The 27380-nt window shown below is 42.5% G+C and overlaps 1 protein-coding gene across 3 annotated transcripts; it reads right to left on the bottom strand.

Moving 5' to 3' along the window:
- Positions 1-280: 280 nt before the first annotated feature.
- Positions 281-26973, bottom strand: LOC311126990 (PHD finger protein 20-like protein 1). 3 transcript variants are annotated; one of them, XM_084158720.1, is made up of 26 exons: positions 26870-26973; positions 25056-25181; positions 24773-24947; positions 24236-24331; positions 22978-23062; positions 22778-22866; positions 20064-20247; positions 19237-19304; positions 16037-16167; positions 15666-15835; positions 15225-15434; positions 14756-14953; positions 12940-12996; positions 12363-12644; positions 11670-11888; positions 11276-11329; positions 11073-11174; positions 9884-10054; positions 7525-7598; positions 7237-7347; positions 5957-6056; positions 5176-5371; positions 4762-4935; positions 4422-4575; positions 3585-3795; positions 281-2221 (listed from the first exon to the last, which is right to left on the bottom strand). In XM_084158720.1, the coding sequence occupies exons 1-26, from the start codon at positions 26881-26883 to the stop codon at positions 2079-2081; spliced, it is 3594 nt and encodes a 1197-aa protein (XP_084014846.1). In that variant the 5' UTR covers positions 26884-26973; the 3' UTR covers positions 281-2078. The 3 variants fall into 3 exon arrangements, with proteins under 3 accessions (XP_084014846.1, XP_084014847.1, XP_084014848.1); XM_084158721.1 differs by having other exon boundaries at positions 4413-4575; positions 15702-15835; XM_084158722.1 differs by lacking the exon at positions 24236-24331 and having other exon boundaries at positions 4413-4575; positions 15702-15835; positions 26870-26968.
- Between the last annotated feature and the right edge of the window lie 407 nt (positions 26974-27380).

Here is a 27380-nt window from a genome sequence, read left to right as displayed (position 1 = left end):
TCTGAATTTGTCCAATAAGAAACTCTTGTTTATGTTGCACATTTTTTATACGGTTTACACTAATAAATAGGATCCAGGTGAACATGACTTGTACCTTCAGGACGATGCTCTTTCAAGACCCAACGGATGACAGGTTTCTGAGGTCAAATGACATAAAACATGGAGAAGTCCAGCAACACACAACACAATTTAACAACAATGTGTAAGAGTATAACACACACCAAGTTGGTAATATATATATATTATATATCATTTCAAATAATAATGGTAAGACGAGATATAAAATATCCAGAATATCTTTTTTAATGGCGTTGTAGATGTAGTAAATCACATAAAGAACAGGTCTTAAATAAACTCTTAATGTACAGCTGGTATATGTCAATAAAAATTTACCTTGTTTTATACCCTACCGGCTGGTTCTAAAACACTTTTTATACAGGTTAATAGAAATACTAAATAAACATAGGCATTTTTCTTCAAGTATATTTTGTCCTCTTATGCCTTCTATAGATGTTTCCTCATTTTTACAGTTATTAAAAAACTGTACATAAATGACCAATAACAGCAATCAACACATTGCTTTTTATACACATTTACAGCTGGCAATTAGCTTACTGTGGTACAACTCAAACGTGTCCACTTAGTCAGAAGACTTTGTCGTGTTAATGTGACGTGGGACCCATACTGGCGACGTACTGAAAGCATCAGAACACCACAGACAGAAGGTGCGTCCCAAATGGCACCCTATTCCATATAGTGCACTACTTTTGAACAGGGTCCATAGAGCTCTAGTCAAAAGTAGTGCACTACATAGGGAATAGGGTGCCATTTGGGACAGCCGCAGAGACAATGTGCCACAGGTGTCCCATGACATCAAGGCCATTTTGTGGTTGTCATGGAGATATCCTGAAGACACAGTCTTATGTCTGTGGATGGGTATATTATATACACCAGTCAAATATACCCATGATCTTCTCCCATGTTGAATCAGTGAGAATGATAACATTGTAAACTTGGTGGGTCATACTTTTACACTTGGCACATTAGAGAATGAAACACCATTTAGTTAATGATGGTAAAATGTGGCATTAGATTCAGAAATTAACTCAGAATGCAGTAGCTAAATGACTGATGTTAGCACTGTTTTCTTAATCAAATAATCGAATGAAAGCGTGAATTTGAGGAGGAACTTGACATTTTAAAACATCTCAAGCAAGTTTCAGACCACGCTTACAAACAGAACAGATTTCTGGCAGGTTAAAGCTTGCTATAATATCATCTAACATTCACCTTGGTGACTTAGTTTCGCATTAACTCATATTGCACAAGCAAGGCTTCTACAGCTCTGCTCCTACTGAGGCAAAAGAGTGATGGGATACTTCCCAAATGGCATCCTATATTCCCTACATACTGTAGTGCACTACAGTCAAAAGTAGTGCACTATAAAGGGAATAGGGTTCTATTTGGGAAGAGACCATGATGAGGTGATCTCATTGCATTTTGATAATCTAATTGAAGTATGTGTTCAAACCTCACTTCTGGTTATGAAAATAACAATTCCTCTTTTGAAAACGTTGTGGTAACTTCATAACAGGGAGTCTTAGTTAAAATGACAAACGTCCTGGGCCCTACAGGCTAACACTGTATTCAACTTTTACCTTTAATCCAGAAGTCCCATTTCGTCAACTCAGACTTTTCAGTTACTCCAACTCAAAACACTCTTCTTTCTAATACCAAGAGTCCACTGGACTCATCTCTTTCCTGTTGATCTCTATACATTCATTCATTCCCCTTGTATTGAGCCAACTAAAGCATCACTCCCCCAGTCAGTCTAGGAGGAGAAGGTGTGCTCAGTTTGACAGTTTATGGCCCACAGCAGACGGTGTGCTTCGGCTCCACAGAGAGAGGAGGGGGTTCTGTCTGTCTATGTCAGCGGGTAGTGGGTACACCCTGGGTTTGGATAGGACTCTCCTATGTGCAGTGCTGTGATGCCACCAGGTGCCTAGTGCTGTTGCCATGCTAACCCAGGCCAGACCAGACTCAGGCCAGACCCAGGCCAGACTCTGGCTAACACAAACTCACACAGAACACAGGGTGCTCATCTGTTGCACCTTGCTCAGGTCTGTGAGGAGCTGCTTGATGCGGTGTTTAAGCTGAGGCAGTCTGGCCAGGGGGTCCGGAGGCTCCAACTCCCCAGTGAAATCCAGCCAGCTCTCCAACACTGAGGGACGTAGAGAGAGAGAGACGGTTAGGATCTAATAAGGTAAGAACGAGTTAGTTCCTTCTTCATTTACAACAGAGTCATTCCCTCCCACTCCATTGGTATTATTAGTTTATAGATAGGACAGTGTATTATTCGTTTATAGATAGGACAGTGTATTATTCGTTTATAGATAGGACAGTGTATTATTAGTTTATAGGATAGGACAGTGTATTATTAGTTTATAGGATAGGACAGTGTATTATTAGTTTATAGATAGGACAGTGTATTATTAGTTTATCGGATAGGACAGTGTATTATTAGTTTATTGGCTAGGACAGTGTATTATTAGTTTATTGGATAGGACAGTGTATTATTAGTTTATAGATAGGACAGTGTATTATTAGTTTATTGGATAGGACAGTGTATTATTAGTTTATTGGCTAGGACAGTGTATTATTCGTTTATAGATAGGACAGTGTATTATTAGTTTATAGGATAGGACAGTGTATTATTAGTTTATAGGATAGGACAGTGTATTATTAGTTTATAGGATAGGACAGTGTATTATTAGTTTATAGATAGGACAGTGTATTATTAGTTTATCGGATAGGACAGTGTATTATTAGTTTATTGGCTAGGACAGTGTATTATTAGTTTATTGGATAGGACAGTGTATTATTAGTTTATAGATAGGACAGTGTATTATTAGTTTATTGGATAGGACAGTGTATTATTAGTTTATAGATAGGACAGTGTATTATTAGTTTATCGGATAGGACAGTGTATTATTAGTTTATTGGCTAGGACAGTGTATTATTAGTTTATTGGATAGGACAGTGTATTATTAGTTTATTGGCTAGGACAGTGTATTATTCGTTTATTGGCTAGGACAGTGTATTATTAGTTTATTGGCTAGGACAGTGTATTATTAGTTTATTGGCTAGGACAGTGTATTATTAGTTTATAGGCTAGGACAGTGTATTATTAGTTTATAGGCAAGGACAGTGTATTCTTAGTTTATTGATAGGACAGTGTATTCTTAGTTTATAGGATAGGACAGTGTATTATTAGTTAATTGATACGACAGTGTATTATTAGTTTATAGATAGGACAGTGTATTATTAGTTTATTGGCTAGGACAGTGTATTATTAGTTTATTGGATAGGACAGTGTATTATTAGTTTATTGGATAGGACAGTATTTATTGGATAGGACAGACCACCCCATTTACCGTCAAGCTCCTTCTCTAGACCACCCCATTTACCACCAAGCTCCTTCTCTAGACCACCCAGGCCACCCCATGTACCATCAAGCTCCTTCTCTAGACCACCCCATTTACCACCAAGCTCCTTCTCTAGACCACCCAGGCCACCCCATTTACCATCAAGCTCCTTCTCTATGAGGTCCATTCTGCCTGCCACCTGGTTCTGAACATCTTCTATGTGAGTGAGGAGGTTCATCTGCCACTGGAGACAGTTCCTGGCATGTTCCACTGAGTCTGAACCCCTCTCATCCAGGCAGCCAGGCACATCCAGCACTGAGTCTGAACCCCTCTCATCCAGGCAGCCAGGCAAAGCCACGGCAGTCATCTTCTGTTGACAACACACAGCATTAACTCAACCATCAAAATCTAAATCAAAATTGATCGCAACACATTTTACAGTTAAAAAATGTAAATGAATGCCGATAGCCTAGTAGTTAGAGAGGCGAGACAGCAACCGGAGGGTTGTCAGTTCGAATCCCGGGTCTGACAGGAAAAATCTGTCCGGAAGTGAGCTGGCAACCGGAGGGTTACTTGAATCAAATCCTAGATACCATGGCCTGCCGTTGCGCACTTAACACCCCAAAACAACTGCTCCACGGTGCCGTGTGGCAGCCCCCTGCTCCAACCTCTCCATGTAGTATATGTATTGTATTTATGAGGGGTTGTTGGGATAAAGCAGCCCCCTGCTCCAACATCTCCAACCTGTATGTGTGTCTTTCGGAGGGGTTGGGATAAAGTAGAAGTCACATTCCAGTTGGACCTGGTGTATAACTGATGAATAAAGTGATCTTCTTAAAAGCAAACAATTGGCCCAGCGTCGTCCGGGTTTGGCCGGTGTAGGCCGTCATTGTAAATAAGAATTTGTTCTTAACTGACTTGCCTAGTTAAATAAAGGTAAAATTTAATTTAAAAAATAAATAAACAAGAGGCAATTAAGATCAACACCTTTCTTACCTCCTCTTCCTTGAACTGGATGGAGTGGGAGGCGGGGTTAGCATTAGCCACCACCAACTCCGCCCCCACCCCTCCTCCCTCCTGGCTGTTGGAGCTATTGGGGTCTGCAGCGGGCCGGTGCTCCAGCTGTCCGGGGCTGGGGGGTTTCTGGTAGCTGTAGGGCAGAGAAGAGTGATTACAAAGCCTAGACAATGATCAATCACATACATCTATGAACACACTGTAAACTAGTGACGGGCACCAATATCAATAATTCAATACGATATGGATATTGTTAGATTGCATATCAGTGCCCATCACTACTAAAAACACCGTATTACACAGACAGCTGAACGTGTACCTGTGTTCGCTGGTGATGTACGTGTCTGGCTTGGAGGAGTTCTGGTTGTCCAGAGATTTGTCGTCAAGGTGATCTGTGAAGTGAATGCAGTCAGGGAGACCGCCCATGGGCTGGTCCTCGTCAGAGTTCACCCACGACCGAGCCCAGAAGTGCAAATTGGGATTGTGTTTGTTCCTATAGGTGGACAAGAAAATAACGGTTCATTTTAACTCCAAATGACCATGGCTGCGTTTCAAATGGCACCCTGTTTCCTTTATAGTGCACTACTTTTGACCAGAGCCCTATGGGGCCCCCTTTAAACTCACATCTTTGAAGAAGAAAAAACATTATAATGGGTTTCACAGTTTTCTTTGCACAGATCTGCACTCTTTTGTGTGATGAAAATGTTGCCCTTCGTGTTGAAAGGTGACCTACTGTAGTATGTCCATCTTGAGCTGTAGTCCGTGTAGTATGTTGTTAACACTGAACACGTCTGCTAACAGCTGATGGGTGGAGACAGTCTTCTTAGAGTTCTGCTGAGAGTAGTTCTCAGAGAGGAAGGACAGGCCATACATGTGACCCTTGTTCAACCAGTCTTTGTCATGGAGATATTTGGCACTCCACCTTTGACCTAAACAACAAAAACAAACGGATACGTCAGGAAGACAACCAACATGTTGATGATAATAATAATGTATGAATATCTTGTTTGTAAATTGTATAGGGTAGGTAGAAGTTGCCTAACCTCAGTGCCAGTCTGTTTGTGCTATCACGCCAACTCCTTGTCACTCTTTTTTAAAAATCCTTTATTTAACTAGGCAAGTCAGTTAAGAACAAATTCTTATTTACAATGACGGCCTACACCGGCCAAACCCGGACGACGCTGGGCCAATTGTGCGCCGCCCTATGGGACTCCCAATCACGGCCGGTTGTGATACAGCCTGGAATCGAACCAGGGGGTCTGTAGTGACGTCTCAAGCACTGAGATGCAGTGCCTTAGACCACTGCGCCACTGTCATGTTTGGCTTGACAATGACCGCAATGGAGTTGGCAAGAGCACACACGAATCGGGAACCAGGCTAAAAATTGCCTCTAACCACTGACAACAGGGTGAGACTATTTTTCATCCCCCTAATGGTTTAGGTTGGGGAGTAGAGTAATCTGATCCTAGATCTATAGTTAGGGGAGTGTAGGGTATGAAGTTACAGTGTGTTACCTGGAGGGTCTCTGCAGATGTAACATATGTACTGATCTGGGATGCTGTCCTCCAGAAGCCCCATGCACACACTGTGCTGCCAGCACATACACTCCTCACACTGAAACAGAGAGAGAGAGAGACTGAAGTGTGTGTGTTTAGGGGGAAACAAATCCTATCTGAACCCAGGTCTGAACCATGTTTAAACACATGATAACAACAGACATGTTTAGGCCCCATTACTATGTCTGCTCTCCCCAAATTCCCAGTTTTTACAGAAATCCCGGTCGGAGGATTCCAGATTTCCGACTTATTCCGCCCTGATTTCAGGAATCTTCTAAACAGGATTTCTGGAAAACCTGGGAATTTGGGGAGAGGGTATAAGGGAACATTTTATAGTCTGAAGAGATAGCCTTGAAATGTACACAGTATGCATCTTCTCTGCTCCATCCTGGTTCCTGCAGGTGACTGTGACCACCACCTCAGACCAACACCCAGAATATGTTCTGGAAGTCACCTGCAGGAACCAACCCTATGAACCAGGCCTATGTAGGTTTTTTGAGTAGCAGTATATAAGAGGACTGAAGGGACCGCCCTGGCGGAGCTTGTGGCAGACTTGTACTTTGTACGTGTGTTTGTTGTAACCTCTCCAGTTAACTGATAATAAAGAGTGATTCATTTAACATTGATAGGTGTCCCTGGTGTTGAATTTACACCACAAGGGACTGGAATTTTCCAACCCTACCTCAGCCAGAACAATAGTCTGAGGGCTCCAGTCAGTCAGCCAGTCAGCCAGTCAGCCAGCCAGCCAGCCAGCCAGCCAGCCCGCCAGTCACCAGCCAGTCAGCCAGCCAGTCAGTCAGCCAGTCAGCCAGCCAGCCAGTCAGTCAGTCAGTCAGTCAGTCAGTCAGTCAGTCACCAGTCAGTCAGTCAGTCACCAGTCAGTCAGCCAGTCAGCCAGCCAGCCAGCCAGCCAGCCAGCCAGTCAGTCAGCCAGCCAGTCAGTCAGTCAGTCAGCCAGCCAGCCAGTCAGTCAGTAGTTAGTCAGTCACCAGTCAGCCAGCCAGTCAGTCAGCCAGTCAGCCAGTCAGTCACCAGTCAGTCAGTCATTAGTCAGTCAGTCACCAGTCAGTCAGCCAGCCAGCCAGTCAGTCAGTCAGTCAGCCAGTCAGTCAGCCAGTCAGTCACCAGTCAGCCAGCCAGCCAGCCAGCCAGCCAGTCAGTCAGTCAGCCAGCCAGTCAGCCAGGTACCAGTCAGTCAGCCAGCCAGCCAGCCAGCCAGCCAGTCAGCCAGTCAATACCTGAATCATGAATCCGTTCTCCTCGTCCATCTCACAGATACAGCGGACGATCTCCTGGGTACCGTCCTCATCCTCCTCCTGGAAGTCCTCCATGTTCAGAGAGTCAAAGTCCTGGTTGGAGGGTTCAAAACAAACCCCCTTAGTCATGTTGTCACATATATACATTTCCTAAGCTATAGCACACTATCTTTTACATAGAGGAGGTTCTTAAAGGGCCATGGAGTTTAGTCTGCTTCGTGTTTTCTTTGTTGCCATAAACAAATGATGGTAGTATTGTGACAACCCTACCTGGTTGTATTCATCTCCACTAAACAGCAGGCTCTCTGTGGTCGAGTCCTCTAGGAAGTCTATGTCTGACAGGTCTGGAGGGAGGGAGGGAGGGAGGGAGGGAGGGAGGGAGGGAGCGAGCGAGCGAGAGAGAGAGAATAAAAAGTGTAAACACACTGCTCACATTCTTTAAATTACTGTACTAAATTACTTATTTTATATTGGGTCTTCTATATAAATGTTGATATCTGATCATTTTTTACTATAATTCCAGTCCAAGCAGCTGGCATGTGGGCCAGAGTGACTGTTGGTGAGACAGCGGTGGAAGACCTGAAGACAGTGAACGCAGATACAGCACAATAAACAGACTCTCAGTATCATGTCATCTGTTACCATGTAATATGGTCTCACTAGTTCCTGTATCTTTCTCAACATTCCTCAATATTGCTCTAAAACCTTTTGGCTTCACAGAGAGACCAAAGGTGGCATTCTACGCTGGTTTAGGTAATATATGTGACGACCCTCCCACTCTGTCTGCCGTATTCTCTCTTTGCTCTTGTTTCCTTATTAGGATGCCGATGGGCGGAGTTGGGAGGGTCGTCAGCTACATGGGAAACACCTGGGCCAGGTGTGTCCCAGCATAAATGGACCTCTTCCACATTCATTGAGGAGACTCTCTCCAGGCAGATACTTTGATTTTGGTTGTGGTATTTTTGTGGCTTTTTGGTTGTTTGCTTTGGCACCTATCAACACCTTTCCATATTACATTTATGCATGCAAACACTCACTTACACTACTGATTACTGATTACACACACCATTGTTATTTGATTTAGTTTACTTTAGTTAATAAATATATACTTTGAGTATTCCTTGTCTCCACGTGTCTCCCTTTTGTTATGAACTTGAGCCGGTTCGTGACATACAGCAGGACCTTTTAACACAGTGGTCTACCGCAAAGTCTTCCCCAACATCGGCCAAGCCTACTGCTCAGTTACAGGTACCGCTTACATACCAATCTACATGTATAGACACACGTCCACAGGGGTCCGGCTAAAGGTACTGTAGTCCAACATCACTAACATGCTGCTCCAGTGTCTGAGACTTGAACAGTGCTGATGTCTCCCTGCCTCTCCTCTGATACAGATTTCTTCACAGCACCTCTTGAGGCAGGTATCTTCACAGCACCTCTTGAGGCAGGTATCTTCACAGCACCTCTTGAGGCAGGTATCTTCACAGCACCAGTGAGAGGGGTCTACTTCATCAGATTCACTGCCATAGACAACAAAACCTCCAAGGGGTTGTCTGTTCTGTTGTATAAGAATGGCAAGTCTGTTATGTGGTCCGGTCAGTGGAATGAAAAGGCCAACCATTATCTATCCAATGCAGCGATTCTAGAGTTGGAGAAAGGGGACATGGTCCAAATGAGTCTCTTGTCAGGCTACTGTATCTACGACGATCACAATAACCACAGCACCTTCAGTGGATGTCTGCTGTTCCCTATGTGAGGGAACATCCCACAGGCTGTCATGAACTCATATGTAAACACTTCAATAGACATGATGTGAAGCAAAATGACTACTGTTTGATTTCATGTACAACATTATGATGTACATTCATGTAATGTACACAGCTCTTCATTTCAGGTGGAAAGTTATGGGTGACGGTTAAGAGTGGGACTGTGTTATGGAACTCCTTGAGGGTCCCCATGATTCAGTTCTAGCAGAACAACTGACAGAATCTTAAAACTAAAACTGATAGTTAGATAACTAGTAAATACTCCCTCACAATGTCAACCTAGAAAAAATGAATTCCGTCTCAAAAACCCACAAGTGCGCAGATAGGATACTTTCCTTTTTCAATATTCTACAACAATATTCTTCAGCAATGTGTACACTTCCTAAGAATATGACACAAAAGTCTCTCCTCAGAAAACAACCATTCTGTAGGGTCAACATGTCTGATTCAGAGTAATGCTGTGTAATAAAGAACAATAACAACAATCTGACCTCTCAGACATTGTGCCTATATGTGAGTTCAACAATATGAACAGCACATTAACGTAAAGATGACATGTGCTTGGTTGATACACATACACTAGCAGTGTGCAAAGCTGTCATCAAGGCAAAGGGTGGCTATTTGAAGAATCTCAAATATAAAATATATTTTGATTTGTTTAACACTTTTTTGGTTACTACATGATTCCATATATGTTATTTCATAGTTTTGATGTCTTCACTATTATTCTACAATGTAGAAAATAGTACAAAAATAAAGAAAAACCCTTGAATGAGTAGGTGTCCAAACTTTTGACTGGTAATGTATGTATGTATATACATAAATATCTATAAAAGTTGCCCTGTCAGGCGTTTCCCACTCACTCTCTCCGGTGAGGTCGACAGAGAGGATGGCTCGGGGGTACAGGTAGTGCCTGGAGGTGGAGGAGGAGGAGGAGGAGGGGAAAGTGAAAGAGGAGGTGGAGGAGCGGTGGAGAGAAGACGACGTAGACCGCTCCAGGAAGGACAGGGACATGTCATCGTAGTCCGAATAACCTGCAGGGGAGAACACACAGAATTCGTTTTTATGATGCATTGATGTGCTACTTCTAATGCCTGTGTATCCTTTCTTATGTATTTACTGGTGTTGTGTGTGTTGACTGGTGCAATCAAATTCTGCCTTTGAGGATTGATAAAGTACTATCTTTTGCCTCATCTTATCTTGGATATATGTTTACAATAAGCTATAACATGGACTGGTCATTCAATGACAACATACTACACACACCAGCAGGACCTCTTGGAGATTAACAAAAAGACCAGCATTAAGATACAGCACCTGAACTAAATTTACAGTGCTGCTTGGATTCACAACAGCAGGAGCCCTTGGAGAAGCATTAAGATACAGCACCTCAACTAAACTTACAGTGCTGCTTGGATTCACAACAGCAGGAGCCCTTGGAGAAGCATTAAGATACAGCACCTCAACTAAACTTACAGTGCGGCTTGGATTCACAACAGCAGGAGCCCTTGGAGAAGCATTAAGATACAGCACCTCAACTAAACTTACAGTGCTGCTTGGATTCACAACAGCAGGAGCCCTTGGAGAAGCATTAAGATACAGCACCTCAACTAAACTTACAGTGCGGCTTGGATTCACAACAGCAGGAGCCCTTGGAGATGCATTAAGATACAGCACCTGAACTAAACTTACAGTGCTGCTTGGATTCACAACAGCAGGAGCCCTTGGAGAAGCATTAAGATACAGCACCTGAACAAAACTTACAGTGCGGCTTGGATTCACAACAACAGGAGCCCTTGGAGAAGCATTAAGATACAGCACCTGAACTAAACTTACAGTGCTGCTTGGATTCACAACAGCAGGAGCCCTTGGAGAAGCATTAAGATCCAGCACCTCAAATAAACTTACAGTGCTGCTTGGATTCACAACAGCAGGAGCCCTTGGAGAAGCATTAAGATACAGCACCTCAACTAAACTTACAGTGCGGCTTGGATTCACAACAGCAGGAGCCCTTGGAGAAGCATTAAGATACAGCACCTCAACTAAACGTACAGTGTTGCTTGGATTTCCTCTTCTTCTTCTTCTTCTTCTTCTGTTTGATTTTGAAGTGATCCTTCTCTTTCCTCCTCTCTTTATCCTTGTCCTTCTTTTTTCCTGAAAAGCAGAACATTATTTAATCATCAACTCGTTTGTGGGAACAATTGAGATACTTTATTTAGTACGACCGCAACAAGAGAAATTGAACACAATCTCACCGATCATCTGGCATTTCTCCTCCAGTTTCACCTTCTTCTCAATCTTCATTAATCCTGTAGGAGACATGTACGTAATGTGATCACAGTCCTCTGCGGCTAACTGTGTTGATTTAAGTTACGTCCCAAATGGCACCCTATTCCTTATATAGTGCACTACTTTTGACTGTTTATTTTTCTTCTCTTGTATTTCAGGTGTTTTTCTTCTAATTGTTGGGAAAGAGCTGGCCAATTAAGCATTTCACTGTGCTGTTTTACACCTGCTGTATCCTGTGCATGTGACAATAAAACTGGAAAACATCTTGAAAACAAAAGCAGTTCACTATATAGGGAATAGGGTGCCATTTGGGAAGTAGCCTTACACGCCCTCAGGAAGGCCCACTGCCCTGCCACTAACCTGGCTCCAGGTGCTTGTCCTTATCGATCACCTTCTTCAGGATCTTGTCGTGGAGGGACTCAAAGCTCTTCTCCTGAGGCGGCGGAGGGAGAGACAGCTCTGTGCTGTCAGAGCTCATGGAGGCAGAGGAGCGCTTCTTCCTGTTCAACTTGGGAGGTTTCAGACAGCCCCCCAGTCCAGTACAGTCCAGTTGGAACATATGGCCCGGAGGGGACAGTGCTGGGGGACAGAGGAGAAAGTATAAAACATATGGCCCAGAGGGGACAGAGGAGACAGTATAAACCTATGGCCCAGAGGGGACAGAAGAGACAGTATAAAACATATGGCCCTGAGGGGACAGAAGAGACAGTATAAAACATATGGCCCTGAGGGGACAGAAGAGACAGTATAAAACATATGGCCCTGAGTGGACAGATGAGACAGTATAAAACATATGTCCCTGAGGGGACAGAGGAGACAGTATAAAAACATATGGCCCTGAGGGGACAGAGGAGACAGTATAAACATATGGCCCTGAAGGGACAGAGCTGGGGGACAGAGGGGGGTGAGACAGAGTATAAGGTTGGGCTCTGGACAAAAGTAGTGCACTATATAGGGAATAGGGTGTCATTTGGAACACCGTTTTGTGAATTTGTGTATTCATGTTACATACAACTAACTGTGTTTTCAAATGAATGAAATCTAAATCCATACACGATGAGGTGGAGACAGTCCTGCGTCTCTTTGCGTTGTCAGGGACCTCCAGCAGGGTGGTGGTGGGCATGGAGGCTGAGGTGGCCCGGGTACGACCAGCCCTGTCTGGGGAGCCTGTCAGCTCAGAGTCCTGGAGGTCCTTGTCAGCGTTGTGGTAATACTTGAGGTGGTAGTCCAGCAGCTTGGCTTTGCGGAAGGCCTTGGAGCACCCGGGGATCTTACACTTGTAGTGGTCCAGGTCGTTGGGAGACGTAGGGTCATCAGACCGCTTGGTGTTCATGACTGAAAGAGTGAGAGGTGACACACAGAGGAGAGAGGCACAGTGAGGGGAAAGGAATGCTTTTCTGGATTATCAAGTCCCTCAGTCGAGCACCTGACACCCTTTATGTTCAAGCTGGGCTGAAGCGCGTTTGAGTATGCTTTCATTCTATCGGACAGAGAGGACTTCGTAAAGATCAGCGTCTTATTGGAACATTAATTATAATTGCAGTAACCCGTGAAGGAAACGAAAAGTCATGGTTAAACGTAATACGATCAAACTACAATAATATGGAATGAGCTTGAGGAGAAAACCTACTTGGCTCCCTGGTGTGCTTGTTCAGTTTAGGGGTCCTGGTTGTCCTCCTACCAGGGGCTACAAATAACACAGATGGTTTAGGAAATGATCTAACATACAGTACCAGTCAAAAGTTTGGACACACCTACTCATTCAAGGGTTTGTTCTTTATTTTTACTATTTTCTACATTGTAGAATAATAGTGAAGACATCAAAACTATGAAATAACACATATGGAATCATGTAGTAACCAAAAAAGTGTTAAACAAATCAAAATATATGTTAGATTCTTCAAATAGCCACCCTTTGCCTTGATGACAGCTTTGCACACTCTTGGCATTCTCTCAACCAGCTTCATGAGGTAGTCACTTGGAATGCATTTCAATTAACAGGTGTGCCTTCTTAAAAGTTAATTTGTGGAATTTATTTCCTTCTTAATGCGTTTGAGCCAATCAGTTGTGTTGTGACGAGGTAGGGGGGGTATACAGAAGATAGCCCTATTTGGTAAAAGACCAAGTCCATATTATGGCAAAAACAGCTCAAATAAGCAAAGAGAAACAACAGTCAATCATTACTTCAAGACATGAAGGTCAGTCAATACGGAACATTTCAAGAACTTTGGAAGTTTCTTCAAGTGCAGTCGCAAAAACCATCAAGCGCTATGATGAAACTGGCTCTCATGAGGACCACCACAGGAATGGAAGACCCAGAGTTACCTCTGCTGCAGAGGATAAGTTCATTAGAGTTACCAGCTTCAGAAATTGCAGCCCCAATAAATGCTTCATAGAGTTCAAGTAACAGACACATCTCAACATCAACTGTTCGGAGGGGACTGTGTGAATCAGGCCTTCATGGTCGAATTGCTGCAAAGAAACCACTACTAAAGGACACCAATAAGAAGAGACTTGCTTAGGCCAAGAAACACGAGGAATGGACAATAGACCGGTGGAAATTTGTCCTTTGGTCTGGAGTCCAAATTGAAGATTTTTGGTTCCAACCGCCGTGTCTTTGTGAGACGCGGTGTAGGTGAACGGATGATCTCCGCATATGTAGTTCCCACCGTGAAGCATGGAGGAGGAGGTGTTATGGTGTCGGGGTGCTTTGCTGGTGACACTGTCTGTGATTTATTTAGAATTCAAGGCACACTTAACCAGCATGGCTACCACAGCATTCTACAGCGATACGCCATCCCATCTGGCTTCGGCTTAGTGGGACTATCATATGTTTTTCAACAGGACAATGACCCAACACACCTCCAACTGTGTAAGGGCTATTTTACCAAGAAGGAGAGTGATGGAGTGCTGCATCAGATGACCTGGCCTCCACAATCCCCCGACCTCAACCCAATTGAGATGGTTTGGGATGAGTCGGACCGTAGAGTGAAGGAAAAGCAGCCAACAAGTGCTCAGCATATGTGTGAACTCCTTCAAGTCTGTTGAAAAAGCATTCCAGGTGAAGCTGGTTGAGAGAATGCCAAGAGTGTGCAAAGCTGTCATCAAGGCAAAGGGTGGCTATTTGAAGAATCTCAAATATAAAATATATTCTGATTTGTTTAACCCTTTTTTGTTTACTACTTGATTCCATATGTGTTATTTCATAGTTTTGATGTCTTCACTATTATTCTGCAATGTAAAAAATTGTAATAAATAAAGAAAAACCCTTGAATGAGTAGGTGTCCAAACTTTGGACTGGTAGTGTACATTATACTGTACAATGTGTCCCTAACGGCACCCTATTCCCCTATAAAGTACACTACTTTGGCGCACTTTGTAGGGAATAGGGTGCCATTTTTAGATGCAGCCGTTGAGAATAAATAACTTGCCCAGTCATGCATTACCTGCAGCTAAGGGTGGGAATTTGTCTGCCACTGCCGTATGATTGGCTGATGGCCCGTCAGTCAGCTGGTCTCTGTGTGTGATTGGTGAATGAGATGGTGTGAGGATGGAGGCAGTAGTTGGAGGTTTAGGTGGTATGCCGACACAGTAGTTGTGGAGGGTCGATGACTCTGCCCTCTCCACAGAGTTTGCCACTTGATCTAAGGAGGAACATCACACACAGAATAGATTCAGGGGTGAATAAATAGATGTGCTTTCCTGGTTGTTCATCTTGTTTCTTGGTCAGGGTCGTGTTCATTAGTGCACACTGTAGAAAAATTAATTTAAATTAAAACAAGCGTTTCTAATTTGACAAGTTCAGGTAGTTCCCTCCCTGTTTCGGCCCATTTGCTTCCATTTGGTTCCTAGTTAATATGACCCAGGTCACGTAGGTAGCCAGGAAGAAATCCTGTCACTCAAGGCTGCACTCACCCTCTGGAGTGGAGGAGGGGTCTTTGTGAGATGTGTTGTGCTCCCTCCCATGGGGTGAGGGGTCAGGGCACTGGGTGGTGGTGGGGTGAGAGGTCACACTGGAGTCAGAGTTTATATCAGGGCTGACGGTGGCCAGGCGCTGGGAGCGTCTCCTCCTCTGGATCTGTTCTGAGCTCCTGGGGGAGCCTGTAGGAACCGCCTCACCATGCCCTGTTGAAGAGGAAGCACAGCCATGCCACTTAACAACCACCAAATGAACAAGTAAGAATCATTATGGAAAATAGTTTTGTGCTGACAGTGATCACAGCCCTAGTCTTCTGAGGCAATTAGTTTTGTTTTTTTCCCCAAAAATCTTCCAAAAACTGTATAGATAAAGTAAATATTGGTAACACCACTTGTGTCTAAGAGCATTCACTACTTTGAGTTAGTTAGTGGTAGTACTTTTTCCACTATGATCCTGTCCCTCAGCAGACCGACCTGAGGTAGCCATGTCAGGGCAGCTGTGTCTGGGGGAGGGACTCAGCATGGACTCTGGAGCTGACATGGTGTCCTCCCCAGCGGACAGAGTAGTGATGGAGCAGGGCGGCCTGGACGGTCTCTGGTTCTGGTTGCTGTTAACCATGAGAATGGGTTCCTCATTATTTGACAAATGATTGTACAAATAGCAGCAAAAATCTGAATTACAAGTACAACTTACAATGACATTATTAAATACAAATTATTACCCGATTACAATACACTATGATATATATAAATAAACCACAGATATTTTAGGTGCATTGAAAGTCAACAGCTATCTTGTCAAAAGCTACCTGTTGGACTCCGCAGAGTGGTGCTTCAGACGCCTGTTCCGACACTTGGCTGGAGAGCCTGTCATTGAGGACCCAGTCTCTCTCTGGGTCTGCCCTTGTATGGAATCACAGTCTGCTGTTCTTGGCACCTTCTGGAGGAACACAGAGAGGAATACACAGTGGGATTGCTGTCATGAATTGACTCTTAGGTAGAGTGCCAAATGGGATCCTATTCTGTATTTAGTACACTACTTTTGTTATGGGCTCAGGTCAAAAGCAGTCCACTATATAGGGAATAGGGTGCCATTTGGGAGACAACCTTAGAAAAACCAATAAACATACTATGGAGCAAAGTCTGTCTTTTCTTTCTCTTTTGTTTTTATATCTATATATATACAGTACAAGTCAAAAGTTATAGAACACCTACTCATTCAAGGGTTTTTCTTTTTTGTACTATTTTCTATATTGTAGAATAATAGTGAAGACATCAACACTATAAAATAACACATATGGAATCATGTAGTAACCAAAAAAGTGTTAAACAAATCAAAATATATTGTATATTTGAGATTCTTCAAAGCAGCAACCCTTTGCCTTGATGACAGCTTTGCACACGCCTGGCATTCTCTCAACCAGCTTCATGAGGTAGTCACCTGGAATGTATTTCAATTAACAGGTGTGCCTCCTTAAAAGTTAATTTGTGGAACTTATTTCATTCTTAATGCGTTTGAGCCAATCAGTTGTGTTGTGACAATGTAGGGGTGGTATATAGAAGACAGCCTTATTTGGTGAGTGACTAGCTGGTACCTATTGTTGGGACATTATCTACACTACAGTAGTGACTAGCTGGTACCTGTTGTTGGGACATTATCTACACTACAGTAGTGACTAGCTGGTACATGTTGTTGGGACATTATCTACACTACAGTGAGTGACTAGCTGGTACCTGTTGTTGGGACATTATCTACACTACAGTGAGTGACTAGCTGGTACCTGTTGTTGGGACATTATCTACACTACAGTAGTGACTAGCTGGTACCTGTTGTTGGGACATTATCTACACTACAGTGAGTGACTAGCTGGTACCTGTTGTTGGGACATTATCTACACTACAGTAGTGACTAGCTGGTACCTGTTGTTGGGACATTATCTACACCACAGTAGTGACTAGCTGGTACCTGTTGTTGGGACATTATCTACACTACAGTGAGTGACTAGCTGGTACCTGTTGTTGGGACATTATCTACACTACAGTAGTGACTAGCTGGTACCTGTTGTTGGGACATTATCTACACTACAGTAGTGACTAGCTGGTACCTGTTGTTGGGACATTATCTACACTACAGTAGTGACTAGCTGGTACCTGTTGTTGGGACATTATCTACACTACAGTAGTGACTAGCTGGTACATGTTGTTGGGACATTATCTACACTACAGTGAGTGACTAGCTGGTACCTGTTGTTGGGACATTATCTACACTACAGTGAGTGACTAGCTGGTACCTGTTGTTGGGACATTATCTACACTACAGTGAGTGACTAGCTGGTACCTGTTGTTGAGACATTATCTACACTACAGTAGTGACTAGCTGGCACCTGTTGTTGGGACATTATCTACACTACAGTAGTGACTAGCTGGTACCTGTTGTTGGGACATTATCTACACCACAGTAGTGACTAGCTGGTACCTGTTGTTGGGACATTATCTACACTACAGTAGTGACTAGCTGGTACCTGTTGTTGGGACATTATCTACACTACAGTGAGTGACTAGCTGGTACCTGTTGTTGGGACATTATCTACACTACAGTAGTGACTAGCTGGTACCTGTTGTTGGGACATTATCTACACTACAGTAGTGACTAGCTGGTACCTGTTGTTGGGACATTATCTACACTACAGTAGTGACTAGCTGGTACCTGTTGTTGGGACATTATCTACACTACAGTAGTGACTAGCTGGTACCTGTTGTTGGGACATTATCTACACTACAGTGAGTGACTAGCTGGTACCTGTTGTTGGGACATTATCTACACTACAGTAGTGACTAGCTGGTACCTGTTGTTGGGACATTATCTACACTACAGTGAGTGACTAGCTGGTACCTGTTGCTGAGACATTATCTACACTACAGTAGTGACTAGCTGGTACCTGTTGTTGGGACATTATCTACACTACAGTAGTGACTAGCTGGTACCTGTTGTTGGGACATTATCTACACTACAGTGAGTGACTAGCTGGTACATGTTGTTGGGACATTATCTACACTACAGTGAGTGACTAGCTGGTACCTGTTGTTGGGACATTATCTACACTACAGTGAGTGACTAGCTGGTACCTGTTGCTGAGACATTATCTACACTACAGTAGTGACTAGCTGGTACCTGTTGTTGGGACATTATCTACACTAGAGTAGTGACTAGCTGGTACCTGTTGTTGGGACATTATCTACACTACAGTGAGTGACTAGCTGGTACATGTTGTTGGGACATTATCTACACTACAGTGAGTGACTAGCTGGTACCTGTTGTTGGGACATTATCTACACTACAGTGAGTGACTAGCTGGTACCTGTTGTTGGGACATTATCTACACTACAGTAGTGACTAGCTGGTACCTGTTGTTGGGACATTATCTACACTACAGTAGTGACTAGCTGGTACCTGTTGTTGGGACATTATCTACACTACAGTAGTGACTAGCTGGTACATGTTGTTGGGACATTATCTACACTACAGTGAGTGACTAGCTGGTACCTGTTGTTGGGACATTATCTACACTACAGTGAGTGACTAGCTGGTACCTGTTGTTGGGACATTATCTACACTACAGTGAGTGACTAGCTGGTACCTGTTGTTGAGACATTATCTACACTACAGTAGTGACTAGCTGGTACCTGTTGTTGGGACATTATCTACACTACAGTAGTGACTAGCTGGTACCTGTTGTTGGGACATTATCTACACTACAGTGAGTGACTAGCTGGTACATGTTGTTGGGACATTATCTACACTACAGTGAGTGACTAGCTGGTACCTGTTGTTGGGACATTATCTACACTACAGTGAGTGACTAGCTGGTACCTGTTGTTGGGACATTATCTACACTACAGTAGTGACTAGCTGGTACCTGTTGTTGGGACATTATCTACACTACAGTAGTGACTAGCTGGTACCTGTTGTTGGGATATTATCTACACTACAGTAGTAACTAGCTGGTACCTGTTGTTGGGACGTCACCTGGACTTCTGTCCGCTCCTTCTTGCAGTCAGCATCATCTTCATGGGATCCTGAAGACAGAGGAATAGAACCGGTTGGAACCCAACACACAATGTGTCTCCCAAATGGCACCCTGTATCCTCTATAGTGCACTACTTTTGACCCAGTCCCCTGGTCAAAGGTAATGCCCTGTAAAGGGAATAGGGTACCATTTGGGAGACACATTGTAAATGTGATGGTTAACTAAGAATGAGGGCCCTGGGGTGAAATATGACCTGTGGTTTTACAGGCCTGGACCCTCTGGGGTGAAACAGTAACATCTAAATGATACCACTACTCCATATCACTGCTGTATGATACTAACATACTGGCTGCATGACAACAGTAACATCTAAATGATACCACTACTCCATATCACTGCTGTATGATACTAACATACTGGCTGCATGACAACAGTAACATCTAAATGATACCACTACTTCATATCACTGCTGTATGATACTAACATACTGGCTGCATGACAACAGTAACATCTAAATGATACCACTACTCCATATCACTGCTGTATGATACTAACATACTAGCAACATGACAACAGTAACATCTAAATGATACCACTACTCCATATCACTGCTGTATGATACTAACATACTAGCAACATGACAACAGTAACATCTAAATGATACCACTGCTGTATGATACTAACATACTAGCTGCATGACAACAGGCACTGAGAAATGACAATTCATTTTTAAGGCTGTGTCCCAATATAGTTCCCTATATAGTGCACTACTTTTGACCAGGGACCATAAGGAGAGGACTCAAGTTACCCAGTTTGTCAGAGTCGGACTGATCCTGCAGCTCTTCATCCATCTCTTCTTCACCATCCTCATCGTCAGACTTCCCTCCGTGAAGGTCGTCCCTGTCCTTGTTGCTGTTGGCACTGGTACGAGGCGTACTGCTTCCTTTGCCCTTGGCTGCAGCTGAGGCAGCTTTCACCAGGGCTATCCAGTCCTGTTGGAGGAGAGAGTTGTTTTATCCATAGCTTTTTTTCTATTTAGTTTTGTTGTACATTGTCCTTGTTGTTGTTTGAAAGGCACTTTAAATCCAATGTGTTCATATTTTGTTATTATTAGTAGTATTAGAGACTCCTGGTTAGATCAAACGTCTGATAAATGCATCTATTCTATAGGCTGCTGCTGTAAGTTAATTAGGTTCCGTCCCAAATGGTACCCTACTACCATTTGGGACTTGGACTTAGTGTGTGGAGAAGGAACCTGCTTAACCCTGACTAAAGAGATTCTCTAGATGTAAGACTAGGTCACGACCTTGGTCGGTGAGAAAACAGTAAGCCTCAATAGTAAAGAATCACTATATTTAGCCTGTACGGACATCTGTTTTAACTATTAGCTACTACTTTCCAAGTGTGCTGCACACTAAAGTAAAACATTCTAAGTCAAATAAATGAAATCTTAATTAAGTAGTAAGTAAGATTAGACTGTGGTCTCCTTGAGAGTGTCTGCTGGTTGGAACAAGGGAGATGCCAGCAAGTCTATCCTGCCAGGACTGTGGGAATCAGCCTTCGCATTAAATCCAGCAATTCCCTGTTGCCCTTTACCTTCTGAAAAAGAGGGAGAAGTGAAATAGAAAATTATGGTATCCTACACTGTCTACAACCTACAATAGACTTTTAGGAATTTTTACTTGCCTTCTATTAATCAGTATATCTATAAATGCCAATTCTTAGCTATACACTGTGTGCACAATTATTAGGCAAGTCAGTATTTTGACCATATCATCATTATTATGCATATTTCCCAACTCCAAGCTGCATAAACTGGAATGCTTATTGGATTTAAACATATCAGGTGATGTGTATTTGTGTAATGAGGGAGGGTGTGGCCTAAGGAGATCAACACCCTATCTCAAGGTGTGTATAATTATTAGGCAGCTTCTTTTCCTCAGGCAAAATGGGCCAAAAAATAGATTTAACTGACTCTGAGGGATGCAGCACTCTTGAAATTGCTAAGCTATTGGGGCGTGATCACAGAACCATCAAACTTTTTGTTGCAAATAGTCAACAGGGTCGCAAGAACCGTGTTGAGAAAAAAATACGCAAATTAACTGCCAAAGATTTGAGAAGAGTCAAACGTGAAGCTACCAGGAACCCATTATCCTCCAGTGCTGTCATATTCCAGAACTGCAACCTACCTGGAGTGCCCAGAAGTACAAGATGTTCCATGCTCAGAGACAGGGCCAAGGTAAGGAAGGCTGAAACCCGACCACCACTGAACAAGACACATAAGTTGAAACGTCAAGACTGGGCCAAGAAATATCTGAAGACCGATTTTTCAAAGGTTTTATGGACTGATGAGATGAGAGTGACTCTTGACGGACCAGATGGATGGGCCTGTGGCTGGATCAGTAACGGGCACGGAGCTCCACTTCGACTCAGACGCCAGCAAGATGGAGGTGGGGTACTGGTATGGGCTTGTATTATTAAAGATGAGCTAGTTGGAGCTTTTCGGGTTTAAGATGGACTCAAACTCAACTCCCAAACCTACTGCCAGTTTTTAGAAGACACTTTCTTCAAGCAGTGGTACAGGAAAAAGTCTGCATCTTTCAAGAAGACCATGATTTCTATGCAGGACAATGCTCCATCGCATGCATCGAAGTACTCCACTGCGTGGCTAGCCAGTAAAGGCCTTAAAGATTAAAGAATAATGACATGGCCCCCTTCCTCACCTGACCTAAACCCTATTGAGAACTTGTGGTCCCTTCTTAAACGGTCGATTTACGGTGAAGGAAAACAGTACACTTCTCTGACCAGTGTCTGGGAGGCTGTGATTGCTGCTGCACAAAAAGTTGATAGTCAACAGATCAAGAAACTGACAGACTCCATGGATGGAAGGCTTATGACTGTTATTGAAAAGAAGGGTGGCTATATTGGTCACTGATTTTTTGTTGTTGTTGAAATGTCAGAAAAGTTTTTTGTAAATGTTGAGTTGTTTGTTTATTATTCTCACTTTAACAGATGAAAATAAACAAGTGAGATGGGGAACTTTTAGTTTTTCATTTAGTTGCATAATAATTCTGCACACTAATAGTTGCCCAATAATTATGCACACATAGATATTCTCCAAAGAAAGCCAAAACCTCACTTTTACTTTCTTAAATATTCAGGTTTATTAACATTTTGGATTGACCGAGAGCACTGTAGTTGTTCAATAATAAAATTAATCCTCAAACATTCAACTTGCCTAATAATTGTGCACACAGTGTAATGCCAATTCTTAGCTATAATGCCAGATTCTTAGCTATAATGCCAGATTCTTAGCTATAGTGGCATATTCTTAGCTATAGTGGCAGATTCTTAGCTATAATGCCAGATTCTTAGCTATAGTGCCAGATTCTTAGCTATAATGCCAGATTCTTAGCTATAATGTCAGATTCTTACTAAGCTACATGTTCCTTTCTTCTATTGGAGGAATGCCATGCTCATGCTGATTCCAGAATTGATTGTATGATCATGTGACCAGCTCACCTGTCCTTTTGCATCATCGGGCATGGATTTGATATGAATTCTTTTCACACAGCGAATAACTCCATCATAAAACTGCACCGTGTAGGTACCTAGAATTTAACAAAGACACTTAGGTTGGGGAACACAATTGCAAGTCAATGTGTTGTGTGTACTGGTATATGTCCTGCTCCTGTCTTAGAAATAGTAAAAGTGATAAATACCCTCTTTGTTTACAGATTCAATCTTTGCAGGATAGTAGCGACAATCTGTCCATCGAGCAAGCACCTCTTCACCATCTCTCAATTCCTGTAAAACAAGCCAAACACAAACCTCCATTACTCTAAATATGTATTTCACAACACGTGCCATGAGAGACAAAAGTTTGGTGAGGACTATTTCTGTCTGTAATAAAGCCCTTTTGTGGGAAAAACTCATTCTGATTGGCTGTGCCTGGCTCCCAAGTGGGTGGGCCTATGACCTTACAGGCCCACCCATGGCTGCTCCCCTGCCCAGTCGTGAAATCCATAGATTAGGGCCTAATGAATTTACTTCAATTGACAGATTTTTTTCTATGAACTGTAACTCAGTACAATCTTTGAAATTGTTGCATGTTGCATTTATATTTTTGTCCAGTATAGATACTGTACTTGTATCCACATTACTGTAGAAGCATTAAATGTTTTCTGATTCAGGATGTAAGGAATTTCTTGTAAGGTTGCAAGTGTAGCTTGAACATTTCATTAAAGGCCCAGTGCAGTAAAAAACGTGATTTCCTGTGTGTTATATACATTTCCACACTGAGGTTGGAATAATACTGTGAAATGATAATGCCCTTTTAGTGTAAGAGCTGTTTGAAAAGGCCGCCTGAAATTTCAGCCTGTTGTGTTGGGATGGAGTTTTGGAGTGCCTGGTGACATCACCAGGTGGTAAATTAGTTAATAGACCAATAAGAAAGAGAGTTCCAAACCTCTCTGCCAACAACAGCAAGTTTTCAGTTTTCCCCTCCTCATTCAGACCACTCCCAGACAGTCCTAGCAAAATCCTTGCTTGAGAAATGGCTCTTTGCTAAGAAGCTATTTTTGTTTCTTTTTGACCATTTTAATTGAAAACAATCACAGTATGGTACTAAATGATTTAATATTGAGATAATAGTCGCTGCATTGGACCTTTAAGGCAAAGGGGAAAGTCTGTAACACGAAAAGCTCAAAGATAAATGTTACAAACATATGACAGGAACACAAAGACAAAAAGCTTGAATGACACAGAATGAGCCCCTTTAGACCACAGTATAGCGCTGCAGTATGGCAATGCCTAAACTCTGGTATAGCTATATGTCAGATTCAGTTATGCCTCAACAAAAATGATTTGACAGTTTTGACCAAAGCTGTGTTATGTGAAGAACCGAAACAGTGAGTGAGCCAAGCAGTTAATAATTCAGCCAAATCACTGAAAAATGGGACACTGGGAATGTATGTATACTTGTCTCGGCTGCGGTAACTCTGTTTGGTCCTCTGTGCTCTCTGTACATCCAGGAAGCTCATCAAGGCGAGATGCTGACATCTCGCTGAGTCTCTCCTGGTAGAAATATTTATAAGATATAAGGCATAAACAATTTGTTAATTATTTTAAATATTTAGTTCACTCAGAATCTTTATGTTACTACTATCCATCTATCACTCATCCGATTGACTGCACACTCATCCATCTGCAACAAAACTCCTCATGAGGCAAACTGTCTCTAACCCAGAGAAAGCTGTTGTGAGTTCTTGGCATGCCATATGAGTTTAATCAAATCCATCCATATATTGCAAGCAAGAGTACGTGGGAGAGTCTGTGACTCTCCCAATTAATATTTTCTCAATTCCTCACATCTTCTCAAATGGAGAAGAAGGTCTGAGGGGAGGGACCTTGGACCTTCTCCTCCAATACGATTGAGAATGCGTCAAGGAAATAGGATGCGAGGAATCGTGGAGAGACTAATTGAGCAATAGTCTGTGGCTGGACAAAAACACCTACAGTCATCTCCCCCTCCTCTTCCTTCAGTCCCTCTTTACGGAGTGTTGGCCTTTCAAGAGGCCGCAGTCGAGTGCTGTCCCAGGCGATCCACTCGTCATAGCGATGGCTCCAACGATCAAAGTGGACAAGCATCTTCCCCTCATCGAAATCAATGTCCTCAATGCGTGAGGAGTACCTAGAAGGTTGTATAAGAAAGAAGACAAATTAATACAAGAACAAAATAAAACCTCTACTATGTTACACTATGCACACGATTACATAAAGGAACTTGACGGTTACATACCATTTTTGTAGATAGTCTTGAGCTTCAATTCTAGCACCAACTTCAAAAGTGATCCCTGGACGATAAGGAACCTTCTTGCTCATCTTCACAACGTCTGGAGACTGATGATCTGTCTGTCTGTGGCAGCTGAAAACAAAACAAAAAGGTAATGGTTAGACCAGGTTAAGCATCCATCTTTCTCTTTAATGTAAACCACACATACAATACCCTCTGCGAAGGTTAACTATCTGATACCCATTCAATTGGCACCCTATGGGAAGGTGATTAGCTAGCTAGCTATATGGCTTAAGTAACAGAATGAACAATATTGTCTTGTTGAACTAGCTAGCTAGCATGATAGTTTGCTCACATTGGTCAGCAGTATTCAAGTTGATTCATAAAGCAAAAACGTTCTTCAAACAGATAGCTGGCTAGCTAGCTAACGTCCTCTCTAGTAAGCCAACTGGCTTTCAAACAAGCTGTTCAGACATGCCACTAGCCAGAATAGATTCAGACCCTACACTTGTTTACAGCTGCATTGGGGTCAGACAGGCTTCCAGTTTTGATTAAGACACCGCGGAGCCGGTGCAAGATATAGCTCAGAAAACATACCTCAATTGAGGGATGAGAAATGCATTGTACTCCGAATTCTCCCATTATACCAACTGTTACACAGAGAAGATTGAATGACTTCTAGTTTTTCCATAAAAGTGACCTTTTCGTCCTCATGGTAGGTAGCAGAAGCCACAGCAGCAATTCCATAATGGTAGCTGTGGCTATGAGCTATCAGTCGTTCAATCTTCTCGTGTAACAGTTGGAATAATGGGACAATTCAGAGTACAATGCATTTCTCATCTTTCTCATCCCTGGATTGAGGTACGTTTTCCGAGCCATATCTTGTGCCAGCTCAGCAGTGTCTTAATCTAAACAGGAAGCATGTCTGACCCCAGTGCAACTGTAAGCAAGTGTAGGGTCAGAATCTATTCTGGCTAAAATGACACCACATATACTCACCCAACTGACACCTTTTACTGATTAAAACATCATGCACAATCATTCATACCAGTGCTAGTTAGCTAGTTAATCAACTCGTATGTTGAGTTGACTAGCAAACGTCAAAGAATAATATGAAAATATGTGGTTAACTAGCTAACTAGCTTAACTTACTAAAATAGCTAACTAGCCTAATTTACTAAACGAGGTAGTTAGCTAGCAGGCTATCGTAAACTAGCTAGCTAGATTATCGCTAGCTAGCTAAAGTTACACAAGCGGTTAGTTAGCTAACTAGCACGTTGGTTATTAAAAGTGGCAATAGTCGAGTGATAAAACAAGCGTTATATGAACATTTAATGATCGAAAGATAGGATATTAATTAGCAACAAAACGTTTAGCTAGCTGGCCGTTAGTTGTCAATTTACTATGGTAACTAATGCTACAGTAACTAGTTAACTTTGCAATAAGTAAGCTGGCTAAGTTAGCTAGCTTACGTTACATTTTTAACAGGGCTAACTACCTAACTAACGTATAGTTAGCTAACTAAAAGATGGTGATATGACAAGGGCAAAGAAAGTTAGATGAATATATGAATGAAATCCATGTATTTCACAGACTAAATGGCAAGCGAACTACTATTTGGGTTAGCTATTAGCTTGTCCGACGATAACGCTAGCAAGTTAGCTAACTTGCTAGCAGCAAGCTAACTTGCCAACGTTAGCTCTGCAGAATAATATCTAGCCAAAAACTGTCAGCCAGTTTCTAGCTATCTAATTGCATACATTTCTCATGTATTTTGTGAGTGCGTTGTCCTCTTTGGAATGAATTGCAAATTGTTTTACCTTTGCGAACACATTTGGTAAATTATAGTTATTGTTATAAACTCATATCATGAGTACATATCAGTCTTCATCCCATTCTTCTGCTCAGATATTTACCCTAAACCAAATAGAGGGCGTTCCAACGTAACAACGTAACCACCCTGCCCCCAAAGTCACGTAATAATCACATGACCTACATTCAAGTACAACATGTCTGCATTGTAAACAGTACTGCAAATGTGTATCTTCAGAATACAAGAGTATCACATCATACTCTGTAATCAACGTTAGCCAGCGTAAGGTCAACACAGGTAAGAGAGAGACGTTGACAACAATCTGACAGTGACAACGTTGAAGTAAGAGGTCAGATTGAAAGAAGGGGAAAACTTTTCTACTGTCTCCTAGTAACTTTCCAATGTTAGAATTTTGATTTACCCAAGGAGGTATTGTTGTCAGACACAGTGCAGCAATCTTTACTTGTTTTAGAGTGTTCTCTTCTCTCATTTGACTAACAATCTTTGTACCCTTTTCT

Source organism: Coregonus lavaretus (genome assembly GCF_964263955.1).
Source record: "Coregonus lavaretus genome assembly, chromosome: 3".
NCBI classification, from domain to species: Eukaryota; Metazoa; Chordata; class Actinopteri; order Salmoniformes; family Salmonidae; genus Coregonus; species Coregonus lavaretus.
This window is presented reverse-complemented; position numbering and strand designations above follow the sequence as displayed.